General features: G+C 38.1%; 1 protein-coding gene across 1 annotated transcript in view; it reads right to left on the bottom strand.

Annotated features, from left to right (window-relative positions):
• Positions 1 to 4,052: 4,052 nt before the first annotated feature.
• The window catches only part of LOC106085234 (inner centromere protein A), a 111,265-nt gene continuing 100,744 nt past the window's right edge, over positions 4,053 to 14,573 (bottom strand). The window contains exons 2-8 of the mRNA XM_013249364.2: positions 11,522 to 11,799; positions 11,295 to 11,451; positions 10,554 to 11,213; positions 7,063 to 7,999; positions 6,887 to 7,007; positions 6,165 to 6,822; positions 4,053 to 4,463 (exon numbers count right to left, since the gene is read on the bottom strand). Coding sequence (XP_013104818.1) covers positions 4,270 to 4,463; positions 6,165 to 6,822; positions 6,887 to 7,007; positions 7,063 to 7,999; positions 10,554 to 11,213; positions 11,295 to 11,451; positions 11,522 to 11,590 — 2,796 coding nt within the window. The 5' untranslated portion in view covers positions 11,591 to 11,799 and the 3' untranslated portion in view covers positions 4,053 to 4,269. The remainder of the gene's footprint in view (positions 4,464 to 6,164; positions 6,823 to 6,886; positions 7,008 to 7,062; positions 8,000 to 10,553; positions 11,214 to 11,294; positions 11,452 to 11,521; positions 11,800 to 14,573) is intronic.

Below are 14,573 nucleotides of genomic sequence, written 5' to 3'. Positions count from 1 at the left end.
AAATGCACCTTTAATGGGCCCAAAATCTTAAATCGAGAGATCGGTCTATATGGCAGCTATATCCAAATCTGGAACGATCTGGGCCAAATTAAGGAATGATGTCCAGGGGATTAATATAACTACCTGTCCCAAATTTCAGCAAAATTAGATAATAAATATGGCTTTTATGGGCTTAATACCCTAAATCGGCGGATCGGTCTATATGGGGGCTATATCAAGATAAAGTCCGATATAGACCATCTTCGAACTCAACCTGCTTATGGATAAAAAAAGAATCTGTGGAAAATTTCAGCTCAATATCTCTATTTTTAAAGACTGTAGCGTGATTTCAACAGACAGACGGACGGACATAACTAGATCGTCTTAGATTTTTACGCTGATCAAGAATATATATACTTTATAGGGTCGGAAATGGATATTTCGATGTGTTGCAACAAAATGACAAAATGAATATACCCCCATTCTTCGGTGGTGGGTATAAAAAGGGTAAAGAATAAGAATTGCTATGCTATTGAAGCTATACCAAATTATGAACCGATTGGGGCCATACTCGGTTTGGCTCTTGGAGACCCAAGTAGAAGTCATTGTGCAAAATTCAAATCGGATAAGAATTGCGGCCTATAGTACGTATTTGGCACGTATGTATGTTTAAGGTCATAGAAGAAGTCGGATGAGAATTGATCTCTCTAGAAACTCAAGAAGTGATATCAGTATATCGGTTATCATGGCCATCGTGGCACAGAGGTTAACATGTCCGCCTATGATGTGGAACGCCTGGGTTCAAATCCCAGCGTGGCAGAAAAAAAAATATTTCGGACTTTCAGAAAAATATTAATCGGACTGCACTCATCGATATGAGAGAAGTATCCCCAGTTCCTAAGTGGAATGTTCAGAGGAAATTAAGTAGTATATCAGGTTAAGGGCCGATTTAAACCATACTTGGCACAGTCAAAACAAAACGCAACGTCACAATTTTCAGCCAAATCAGATAAGAATTTCGCCATCTAAAAGCTCAAGAAGCGAAATTGGAAGGGTAGGTTAATATGGCAACAATATCAAAACATAGACCGATTAGGCCATTTGTTCTGAATTTAAAACTCCTCCCTTTAATCTTTTAATCAAAATTTAGCGAGTTTCCGACAGCCAGACGGGCCTACGCACATGGCTACATCGACTTAAAATGTCATGGCGATCAAGAATATATTGAAACTTTGCACATATTCTTTTTTTGTCCATAAGCTGGTTAAGTTCGAAGATGGATTATATCGGACTTTATCTTGATATAGCCCCCATATAGACCGATCGGCCGATTTAAGGTCTTAGGGCCATAAAATCCACCTTTATTATCCGATTTTACTGAAATTTGGAACAGTGAGTTGTGTTAGGCCCTTCGACATTCTTCGTCAATTTGGCCTAGATCGTTTCAGATTTGGATATAGCTGCCATATAGACCGATACTCCGATTTAGGGTCTTAGGCCCATAAAAACCACATTTATTATCCGATTTTGCTGAAATTTGGGACAGTGAGTTGTGTTGGGCCCTTCGACATACTTCGTTAATTTGGCCCAGATCGGTCAAGATTTGGATATAGCTGCCATATAGACCGATAATCCGATTTAGGGTCTTAGCCCCATAAAAGCCACATTTATTATCCGATTTTGCTGAAATTTAGGACAATGAGTTGTCTTTGGCCCTTTCACATCTTTCTTTAATTGGCCCTAATCGCGATATCTCGGTTTTAGGTTTTGGGGCCATAAAAGGCGCATTTGTTGTCCGATTTCGCCCAAATTTGGGACAGTGAGTTTTGTTAGGCTCTTCGACATTTTTCTGCAACTTGGCCCAAATCGGTCCAGATTTGGATATAGCTGTCATGTAGACCGATATATCGATTTAAATTCTTGACCCCATAAAAGGCACATTTATAATCCGATTTCACTCAAATTTGACACAGTGACTTATGTTAGGCTTTTCGACATCCGTGTCGTAAATGGTTCAGATCGGTTTATTTTTAAATATAGCTACTAAAAAGACCAATATTTTGTTATACACAATTGAACAATGATTTGTACTTATAAGTATTTGGTTCAAAACCGGAACATATTTCGATATAACTGCTATGGGACATAAGTATGCAATTTTTACCGGATTTTGATGAAAGGTGGTTTACATATATACCCGAGGTGGTGGGTATCCAAAGTTCCAAAGAACTTAACGCCTTCTTACTTGTTAAAGACTGTAGCGGGATTTCAACAGACAGACGGATCGTCTTAGATTTTTACGCTGATCAAGAATATATATACTTTATAGGGTCGGAAATGGATATTTCGATGTGTTGCAAACGGAATGACAAAATAAATACACATCCATCCTTCGGTGGTGGGTATAACAAGTAAAAGCGTGCTAAGTTCGGCCGGGCCGAATAGTATAAACCCTCAACCATGGATCGCATCTATCAATTTCTTTGAATAACTTTTTCAATATATATATGAGCTACATCATGTTATTGATCGGTATGGACCGTACTTGTCATGGCTGATAGAAGTCGTAGAAAAATATCACCTCCAAAATTTCAGGCAGAATGAGTAAAAATTGTACCCTATTGTGGCTCAGAGTTTTAAATAGGGATATCGGTTTATATGACAGCTATATCAGGTTGTCAACCGACTTAGACCATACTTAACATAGTTGTTGGAAGTCATACCAAAACGACATGTAAAAATTTTTAACCAAATAGGATATGAATTGCGCCCTCTAAAAGCTCAAGAAGTCTAATCGGGAGATCGGTTTATATGGCGGCTATTTCAGGTTAGGGACTCATTTCGACCATACTTGGCACAGTTGTTGGAAGTCATTCCGCAACAATATGTCCAAAATCAGCCAAATCGAATGAGAATTGCGCCCTCTAGAAACTCAAGAAGTCTAATCGGGAGATACGTTTAAATGGCAGCTATATCAGGTTATGAACCGATTTGAACCATACTTAGCCCAGTTGTTGAAAGTCATAACAAACACCTCATGCAAAATTTCAATATTTCTATATTTAAACATGGACCGATTTGGCCCATTTACAATACCAACCGACATACACTAATAACAATTATTTGTGCAAAATTTCAAGCGTCTAGCTTTACTCCTTCGAAAGTTAGCGTGCTTTCGACAGACAGACGGACCGACAATTATGGCAAGATCGGCTTTAAATGTTATGACGATAAGGAATATGTATACTTTATGGGGTCTTGGACGAATATTTCAAGGTGTTACAAACGGAATGATGGAATTAGTAAAACCCACCCTTAGGCGGAGGGTATAAGAAGTAAAATCTTACTTCCCTTATTCAAAACAAATTTCCCTTAAACAAACAAACACAGTTATGCCGAACTTATTTGTTCTCTAGGCGTCTCGGTAGCTGAGTTGGTATCGTGCTTGGATTATCAGTGAAGGGGTCGTGGGTACGATTCCCGCCAAAAGCCTTGGTCTGTCGCTACTGTAGTATCACAATGGACTTAAAATTATCGAAGTGAGTCTGTAAAGGACTGCCACTCTTACCTAACCTATTTGTTCTCTGCACTGAGATCAGCCATCGGCTGATGCTGCCAGTATTGTTTTGTGTATAAGCTGTGATACCTACATGCGACCTGCCTTTCGTTTGGTTTGTTTGCGCTTTCTTTTTTAGTCTCAAAATCTTATTTAGATTTCATTGCAGGACATTGTCCGGCTATAGACCATTTCGTTCAATGCTTTCTATTCAAAGAATAGCACAGCAAAGAACTTTCGGATAAACACATACCATTTTCCAGCATTCTTTCTTCTATACCCAAAAGTTTCTTATTTTTAAGTGCATAGATATCCGAAGCCTAGTTAAAATACTATGTACCACAATACAATGGTGGTGTTGGGTATAAAAAGACGAATTTTAACACAGTGGTGTATAAATATCCTGCCAAAGCAATTTTGAAATAATTTTTCACATTTTTATAAGTTGATTTTTTTTTACAATTTATTTATTTTATTGAAATAGTAATATTTTGAATACATAAAAAACAATGCAATGTTATGACAACGATAAGTAAGCAATACAATCTGATGAAATGTTACTCTTTTTATAGTACACAAAACGAAGATGTTTGAAATGTAGAAGGCTATTTGAAACGATTAACGCTTGTACTACATAAATGAAATATAGAATACATTAAATAAATAAATTTCCAAATTGAACAAAACGAATGCAAAAACTGGCTTTGCATTTGCTATTGATGCTGATGATGTTGCTAATACTTGGGCAACTCGGAGTAACGCGGTGGCGTGGACCATAACACACTGGAATTGCGTTTTAGGTGACGCGCATCGATATTGGGGAAAATTTGCTTTAGATCGGGCGTCATGGGTTGAACCGAAAAGAAACTGTCAATATAACATGATGGGGTGTACTCCTGTTTCAACACATAAGGACCACGTTTATGACCTATAAATATAACAAAAAAGAATGAGGTTAATAGTTGGAACATATTTTAACATAGTTTTAGAAAGATAGCATCAATGATTCCTTCTGACTCTTAACGGACGCATTGATAAGCTGTACATTCATACACAGAAAAAAAAAAAATAAACGAAAATGATAATATCAAACAGTCTTTGAAAAATGTGCAGGTTTTGAAAAAAATTGCATATTCGATAGACCGATCCAGACCATAATAAACATATATGTTGATGGTCGAGTGGATCCGTCGTACAAAATTTCAGGCAAATCGGATAACAATTGCGACCTCTAGAGGCTCAAAAAGTCAAGATCCCAGATCGGTTTATATGGCAGCTTTATCAGGTTACGAACCGATTTGAACTATACTTGGCACAGTTGTTGGCTATCATAATAAAACAGGTCGTGCAAAGTTGTTGGCTATCATAACAAAAAACGTCGTGCAACATTTCATTAATCGGATAAGATTTGCGCACTCTAGAGGCTCAAGAAATCAACCCAAGATCGGTTTATATGGCAGCTATATCAAAACATGGACCTATTTGGCCCATTTACAATCCCAACCGACCTACACCTATAAGAAGTATTTGTGCAAGATTTCAAGAGGCTAGCTTTACTCCTTCGAAAGTTAGAGTGCTTTCGACAGACAGACGAACGGACAGACGGACGGACATGGCTAGATCGACATAAAATGCACGACGATCAAGAATATATATACTTTATGGGGTCTCAGACGAATATTTCGAGTAGTTATAAACAGAATGACGAAATTAGTATACCCCCATCCTATGGTGGAGGGTATAAAAATTGCATATTCAATAAAAAAAATATTGAACATTTTTGATCCAATTAAAAAAATGAGCGAATTTTTTTAGATCTTCAAATAATTTTTTAATCCTTCCAATTAAAACAACAACTGAAATTTTCGAAATATTCAATTAATATTTTAATTGGATTGATTAAAATATTACATTTTTTTTGTTCACGGGATTGCTTTTTGTGATTTACTAAATATGAGAACATTCTCAATGATTCATAAGTTAGTCGGGTCCAAAAAGTTTCCGATTCCATTAAAAAATGATTGGAAGAACTAACTGCCTAGAACGCCAACATTTTATTCCTTTTGTCACACGATTCGTTCGCCAAATCAATGAAAACAGCGGTTTTCCCTCTATAAATCAGCTGTTTTCAACGAATTGGCGAACGAATTGAGTGACAAGAAGAAAAAAGTTAGTGGTATTCGTCGTTATTGTTTAATTGAAAAAGATTACATTTCAATAATATTTTGTAAATGCAATTATTTAATATTCAATTAACAAAATTATTGAATCAATTCATTTTTTAATTGAAAAATTTCAAAAATTTTAATCACGATCATAGTTGAAAAACAGTTCAGATTCAATAAAAAAAAAGTTAATTTTACAAGTTTTTTTTTTTGCCTGTTAGGGCGGGATCATTAAATTTTACAAAAAAAAAATTAAATAAATAAATAAAAAGAAGTTAATTTTAATTTAAATTTAAGATTCAATCAAAAAAAATACTGAATCAATTAATTGATTGAATAGAAAATTGTCAAAATTTCAATCACGATCGCAATTGAAATAATTATTTTTTAATTGAAAACATTTTTATTTTCAATTAAATTTTTAATTGAAAAATGTTTCGATATATTTTTTTCTGTGTACTTACTTCTACTCCATGAAGGGGGTGGGGGACGTTTATGTGAAACCTTGTCCTCATCATCGGTAGAGTCATCTTCGTGCAACATATCAAATGTATATTTGGATGCGGTTTTGGCCGGTGGTGGCATCATTCGTTGCTTGGCAGTCATTTGCTGCTGTTGCTTCATTAGCAAAAGCATTTCACGTTCCTTAGCGGCTTTAGCGCGAGCAGCTTCCTCTTCCTGCTGTAATCGCAATTTACGCTGTATTTCTTCCAATTCACGCTTTTTTTGTTCCTGTTCCTGTTGTTTTTGCAAGCGTTTCTCCTCTCTTTCCTTGGCTAATTTGGCCATTCGCTCTGCTCTCTCGCGTTCTTTAGCCTCGCGTTGCTGTGCGGCCAATAAATGTTTCTGTTCCCTTTGCTTTTTACGTTCCTCCGCTAAATGGTGCAATCCTTTGCGGAAATCGTCAGCACTATTCTCCCTTTGTAAAGTTTTTGCTGAAACTGTGGATCCACTCCTGTGCAATGTTGCACTGGCAGACTTTGTAATGGGCATTGCTTTTGACGCACTTGTGGGAGCCTTCTTAGCAACAGCACTACCCGTCGATGAGAGATTTGCACTTTGTGTAGGTGTGAGGAAACGACCTAGAGTGGGAAGTTTACCAATAACTGGTGTTGTTGCCGCCTGAAAATGAAAACGCCGACTATAATTAATTCACGTTTATTGAAAACATTGTTCATCACCTTACCGAGGGTGTCACATTTTCCTTCTTATTGCGCAGTGGACGTTTGGGATGTTCCGAGGCAGCAGCTGCTGCCGCATTCTCAAAGGCTTCTACCCTCATTTTTACTGGACTTTGAGCCAAGGGACTGAAATTGAGAGATAAAGGTAACAATTTGCAAAGCTGTTTAAAGCATAACTTACTTGAACAATTCGTTGTTGCGTGTTGGCATTTTGTAGGAAGCCTTGGCGGAACCTGTAATCTTAGATGGGTGTGATACGGCGGGTGCTTTAGCCGATGAGACTGTTTTGGGTTTTGCCAGTTTTGGCGGTTCAATGGATTCATCTTCTGTAATGAGACTGTCCTCATGGGGTGCTGAAGAGTCCTTGGCCGTTTCAAACGATCTTTGGCCAGTGGCATCTTCATCTCTATCCGCTTTTGACGATCCTTGTACATTGAACGTAGCATCTGCGCCAGAGTGTTTGTTCAGTGTAACTGTGGCGTTTGGATTTCCTTCGACAACAAATGTGGTTTGCCCTGGTGTCACCTGGAAAGTTGTTTGTGCCGCATTAGTACAGAATGTGGCATCACCAGGTACAGGTCCTAAATTCATTGTTGCATCTGACGCAGGAATGTTAACAGTCTCATTAACGGCTGTTGTTTTTGAACTTCGAGATGGGGGCGTTTCAACGGCATCTTCGTATATGGAACCTCCACGTTTTGTTTCTTCGACGGCGCATGCTGCTGCCCCACCATCTTTGTCATGTTGAGACAGTTTCGAGCCTGAGTCGCCTTGGCGTGTGCGCAACGCCACAGGCGATGGCTTTTTATCCAAATCGCTGAATCGTTCGACTTTAATTGGTCGTGGTGCTTCCTTCTTCTTACGACCTTTTTTGCCAGCAACAGACGTTGTGGTCGAAGAGAGCATACTAGCAGCTGCCACTGAGGTTTCTTCCAGGGTGGTAGAATCAGTTTTTGGTACTGCTTCAGCAGGTTGTGGAACAGCATTGGGCGCTTTAAACACCGTGTCATCAGAAGCACCGTCTGTGTTCTCCTCCTGGGAATGCAAGCTAACCTTTTCACGTTTAATTTTGATGCGTAAACTTCGAACTCCACTCTCAGATGACTCTGAAGATACGCCTTAAATGAACAAGAAACCATTGGGGTTTAGAAAAGGCAATCATACTCTAATTGTGGTATTCCATGCAAGGGAACTTAATTTAATTAGAGGTTAGATTAAGTACACAGAAAAAAAATAGGTTTCAATAAACTCTGAGCTCCGATTTGTGTGGTGTTCATCATTTTTGTTATTGTTGTAGCCACGAGGTGACGATCGTCGCCAAGCTCCTGTAGGTGAGCCAGCTCGTTCCGGTCAAAAGGACCCAACGCCGCGGGAACAGGATGGCCATTGGTTATTTAACGGCGCCAATATCCCGCCATGTCATATCGAGCATCATAGACACTTAGTTTTTGTGCAAGAGCCAGTTCCGCCTGGCCTCTCCCTGAGACTCCGCTCGATACTGTTGATTGTCCGCGACAGCCGTTGCAACTACTGCGTATGAAGCATTCCACTATCCGCAACCTGTAGATGGGCCCGGTAGCTCGCAGCAAAGCTTCTTGTTACAGCAATGAACACTACACAGATCGAACCTCAATGTTCCAGCGTGTGTGGTGCTCCCAGCTATCCCGTGCCAGGTGATTATCGTCATCACGAGAAACTCAGCTGGGAGTTACCGGGTCCACATGTTGCTGATAATGGAATGCTTCGTATACGGAGTAGCTGCAATTGCAGTCGCGGACAATCAGCGATATCCAGTGGAGCGTTTTGGTTAGAGACCGAGCGGCTCCGGCTCTAACTGAAATATTGAGTGCGTGTGGCACTCGATGTGACAAGGCGAGTTATTATTGTCGCTTTTAAGTAACCAATAACCATAACGGTCCCACGGAGACCTGTCCTATGGACCGGACCAAGCTTGTTCATCTATGGAGCTTCACGAGGGTCGCTACCGCCTCATACCAATGTGGCAGAGACGTAGCCAGGGGGTTAACATGATATACTAGCAACTTGTATGTAATGATATAACTTTTCGAATGCTAGTGCGTATATGTATTTATTTTTGTTTTGTAGTTCTAATATGGGGAAGTAACTCCAAGAGGAAAATATGTATTTGAATTAAAAATATGATTGAATCAATTAATTTTTAGTTGAAAATGACAAACTTTTCAATCGTTATTGAAAAAAATAAAAAAAAATATTGATTCAATTAATTTTTTACTTGAAAATATTTTTAGTTTCAATTATATTTTTAATAGAAAAAAAATTGTGATATTCTTTCTGTGTAGGTTGGCAGTCCGTTTTTTTTTTACAGACTCACACTATTTTATTCCATTGGGATACATAGTAGCGACAGACCTCTATTGGGTTGTTGTTGAAGCACTGTTGTACACTGAGGCGGCAGCCCTTGCCGATGAAGGAACCCATCGGAACAATCCTCTATTGGCAATCAATAAAGACATAATTTCTATAAAATTTTCCTAAAGGCCCTTACACAGCTCAAACGAATTTTTCGTTAACATATACATGTTGACAAAAAACTGTACAAAATTTCAATGAAATTCTTCGCAAAACAGAGTATTCTGTTCAGCTTACGGAATTGTTGCGAAAAACTTTAACAAAATATCATAATTTTTTGATAGGATTGTCTTTAGGTGCCCCTTTTAAGCCATTAGCGTTAAAAAGGCATTTATTTCACATATTTTTAACTTAAGTTTTTTATGTGCAGTTTGGCAGAAATTCACGTGAAAAGCCGAAGAGAGTGCCAACCTTAAAAACAAAATTCCTATGAAATTCTTTCTAAAAACAAAAATTTAATTCATACTAAAAACAAATTATCAATGAAGTTTTTCTAAAGTCAAAGAAATTTTCTTAAAGGAAAATTTTCAAGGAAATATTCCTAAGTACAAAAATTCCATACATTTTTCTCTAAACACAAGTCGAGCTTGAAAAGACAGTCGGACGGCACTAGCTCTCGCACAAATACTGAGTGCCTATGATTCTCCGTATGACAAGGTGAGTTATTGGTGCCTTTAAATAACCAATGGCCACCCTGTTCCCGTGGAGATCGGTCCTTTGGACCGGAACGAGCTTACTCACCTACAGGAGCTTGATGAGGATCGCCACCTCCATATGAAGCATAGGAAATGCTTCAACGTCTCATGATCTTTCCTACATGCACTACACATGATATCACTTGCTGCACCGTAGTCTTATGTATCCTGATATCGACGTAGTCTTATGTATCCTGATATGATACCGAAAGCTATACTGACCTCCTGCTTATTTTCTTTCAGCAATAGCCTAGTTTTCTCACAATCTGGGAAAATCCAGTAAAGACTAAAATTCCATAAAATTTTCATAAACAAAATTTCAAACGCATTCGTTTTACCGTTGATGGCTGACCAAATCACTAAATTCTCTAACCGTAAATTTCGCATATGTTTGTAATCCACCCAGAAAGGAAAATTTACGCAAGAGAAGGACGTACAAACAATTGTTAAAAAAATATTGGTTCATGTTTTCATCCCCACTAAAAGGATGAAGAGTAAATGGCATAATATAGAACATGGGAATCTAATTTTTCTCTTAATAAACCAGTTTGCAAGATTTATATGCAGACTGATGTATGATACATACTTGGATTTCTAGCAACGGATTTTTTGGAAAAATTGCTTGCTGGGGCCTGAACGATTTCGTCGTCATCATCAGAATTGCCAGTTAGTTCAATAGTCGCTGGTTTCGGTGGCGGCAAAATAACAATCGAATCGTTTGGCTTAGCATTGACCGATGATTTTTTTTGTGAATCTTCCTCAACATTTTTAGCTGGCGCTGATAGTTGGTTTTGTGGAGGCGAAACCTTTTCATGAATTTGAGAAGCACGCTGTTCATGTTCCAATTTAACTTTAACATCATTATTGGAGGGACGACGTAACTTTGTGTTCATTTTCGGCTCCTTGAGATTCTTCTCGCCTTTTAATTTGGCGGCTCTTTGGGGTCGGCCGGAACTTGGTTCGTCGATAGAGGGTGCAGAGTCGACAGGCGTCGGTGGTGGTGGCATTAAACTCGACGCTTCTGACCTTCTCTCTGTCGTGGGTAGATCAAAACCATCATTTGTTTTCTCCGGCACCTTTCCCGATGATTTCTTAATTGGTTTATCATCCTGCCCCTTTTGTAGCGAAGGCTCAAATGTCTCGGCAAATGCTAAAAGTTCTGCATTAGACCGCTTGCTTCTTCGTGGTGATCCTTGGCTCTTTGATAATTTAGCATTAGTTGCACTCACTGCTATCGACGACAATTCTACAATGCAATATAAATAGGGCCAGATTTTATGATGCTGTTGACCTTGCTTTCTGAGAGTGTTTTGCAGTTTATACTTACCTTCTGTTTCTTCTTCATTCAATGAAGTGAGACGCTTAACCCGCTTTTTTGTTTGTTGCGGCGATGCTGTTGGTATGTCTTTTATAGATTCTTTGGTGGCGGTAGCGGGTAAGACAGCTGCACCCCAAAGAATTGCACGCAATTTGATAAGCCATTCCTGGTTATTCGGTGGAAATTAAGAAATAATATATCGAACTGTGTATACCGCTCTTTGTGCTACTACTTACCTCTACCGTTTCATCCAATTCTTTGGGAATTTTTTCCGTGAATGCGTACAGTTCTAATAAATCGTCCATTGCTAAATGGTATATTTTTATTACTCCTTATTTCTCGATACAACGACAACCAACGTCTAGAGCTCTGAGAAAACCTTTCTTTTGCAGAAAAATATACTTTTTGCCTTATTAAAATTCCTTAATTCTATTTCTCTATCATTAACAGTCCTTTTTGCCTCCTTTCCAGAGATATCGTTCGAGCCACGCTCCCCCTTCAACAAAGTTGTATACTGGAATGGAATCCAATGACAATTTCAAAAGGTTTAACCGCCATATTTTTTCCTTTGTGGGCTGTAAACTGTGGAATCTACACATATGCGTAAAAGAGTACTATATTTATTTTCAGAGTTGCAATAAATTCGTATCCACGCAAGATAGGCCAATAGGAGTAGGCCAAGATGTACTTATGTACATCTGAAATTTTTTAAATCTGCATTTAACTAAATCCAAAAACAAATCCGTGTCCTTTTAGACTTTGTTGGGAGGCGAGTGGCGTACACAATCGTACATGCGTATACATGAATATGCATATCACACACAACCACACACAATTCTTAAAAACAGTTGCATATTTTGGTACTTTTATCGTTTATTCAGCCATGAAATCGGGTTTATTTGGGATTTAAAAACAAAAATGGAATTATTTTTATATGGTAAAACTTGCAAAAAAACACAGAATTTAGCACTTTAATCTCGAAAAGGCCACAAATCCGGATTAAGTAGCCAATGTAAACGTACTTTAAGATAAGGTCATGCGAACAGCTGAGTACAATTTTTTTATTTGTTTTGATTTTGCCATTAATCTAAAATACCGTTTACACTACTCCTTAAAATGGGTGCTAACTTCGAATTTTCACACGAGCAACTGTCAAAAACGATATAAAAGAATGGTAACGAAAATAATGCGAACACATTCCGTACAAGTGGTACTGAGTTCTATGAGCAAAATAGTAGCGACATGTCGCTGCATCAGAATAAATTTCGCACAATATTAATTGCAAATGTAATTAGATGCTCACGAAATAGGCCGAATCAACTCTGATTCACTACTGTTGTCCTTGTAGTTTGACTTTTTTGTGTTCTTTCAAAGAAAATAGCTCGTCGGATTTCGCAATAATTTAATAGGCATTTTCACTGTTATTGAAGTTAGTACTAGGCTTAAATCCGGATTTAATGGATCAATCATCTGTTTTCCCTTTATAAAATCATCTGACGAGAGCGTTAAATTCGGATTTAATGAGCAGTGTAAACAGGGTTTTAAGCTTAATCTGAAGCCATGTTTCCACTAAAGCCCAAATCCACTTGATTTGAGATAATCTCCATAACCCGTTTCCACTTCGATTTATGCGGTTTTTATTTGTCAACAGTGACGTTTTTCACAGCGGTCACACGCGAACAGCTGTTAACAGCCAGCCAGGTTTGATGGTATTAAGATTTGTCAGGTTTGATATGTCAGATTTTTTTGCATTCTCTTTGTTTTCATCTTCTTTCTCGCATATTCTCTGCTCATGTACGCACACATATACACACACGCAACCGCTTATAATTATAATTAAATTTTGCAGTATTTTCATTGGTATAAGTTAAATAAGCACAAGTTTCCAAAAGTCTTTGCCAGCATTTTCCATTTGTTTCAAAATAGTGTTGTTGTGATTGCAAACCCAAAAGCACAACACTATCTTTCACAATCGTTGATAGGTTAGGTCATGATACAATTAAGAGGTAGGGTCATTAGCACAACAACAAAAAACTACCCTCCACGAAACAGCCTTGAGTGACAAATGCCGTAAATTGAAATGTCAAAGTGGATTTAGAAATAAACTTTGTTTAACAACTTATCTTCTACAAAAGTGTTTTATATTTGTATTTTCGTCATTATTACACTGTTTTGTTGCTAATGTGTGGAAGATCGGATCAACTATAACATCTTTTTAAAATTTTAGAAAGATATTACAGCTGTGATATCAAGCCTTTGACATTTCGATTTACTGCAAAATTAAAACAAAAATAAAAGAGTTGTATGCAGCTGTTCGCATGACTTGACCTTAAAAGTGCATCTTGAGGTAAGGTTAGGCTAGGTTTAAGTGGCAGTCAGATACGCTTAGACGCCTTCGTCCGTTGTGATACCACAGGAACAGCAGAAGGAAGATGCCTTCTAGTTCCTACCGTTAAACCATCCAGATCGCTTTAAAAAGCCCAAAAACTTGCGACTGTTCACATTTGCTAATTCAAACAAGCTCGCAAAGAAATGGGAAAAGTGGAACTTCTTCTGACTACTGGTGCGGGACACATACACAGCAGATGTTCATCAGTCTCTTCTTCCTCGAAGTCCTGACAACTTTTGCAAAAACCATTTTTTGCAACCTTCAGTCGGTCAGCTTGTTTTTTGATCAGACAGAGACCTGTCATGACGGACACAATGACCGAGACGTCTGCTCTACCAAACGACAGCAGAGCGGTATGCCCATGACATAATTACCAGGTAGTGTACCGTAAACAGCTGAGTATAATTTTTTCTCGCGAAGTGCACTATCTGTCAACGAGTTTTGGTTGTGTGTGTGTATTGTTGTTAAGAACCAATACAAACACAAACAACGAAAAATGGCGCGAACTAGTATCATACTCAAAATCAGAGTTACACTAATCAGTGGTTTGGCAGATAGTGCACCCAATATTTTGTTGTTGGGCAACTGCCATTTTTCTTTGCTTGTGTGTGCTCTGGTTTCTAACTATAAAGCACACACACAAGCGAAAGGTTATAAAATCTCGTTGACAGATAGTGTACTCCGCGAGAGAAAATTGTACTCAGCTGTTAAATGTACACTTCTTGGGTAAATTTGTCTTGGCTGCTACTATGTTCGTTTTTCAAGCCCTTAAGGGCTTGAAACACTACAAAAATCTCAATGAAAACATAATACTTTTATGAAGATCATAAGAAATGAGAGAATGTCCTACTGAATGAAATCGGCATGTTTTTTTCTTCAAATTCTATTATCTACAAAAA

Source organism: Stomoxys calcitrans, chromosome 5 (assembly GCF_963082655.1).
Source record: "Stomoxys calcitrans chromosome 5, idStoCalc2.1, whole genome shotgun sequence".
Classification (NCBI taxonomy): Eukaryota; Metazoa; Arthropoda; class Insecta; order Diptera; family Muscidae; genus Stomoxys; species Stomoxys calcitrans.
Note: the sequence above shows the minus strand (reverse complement) of the source record. Positions and strands in the feature narration are given on the sequence as shown.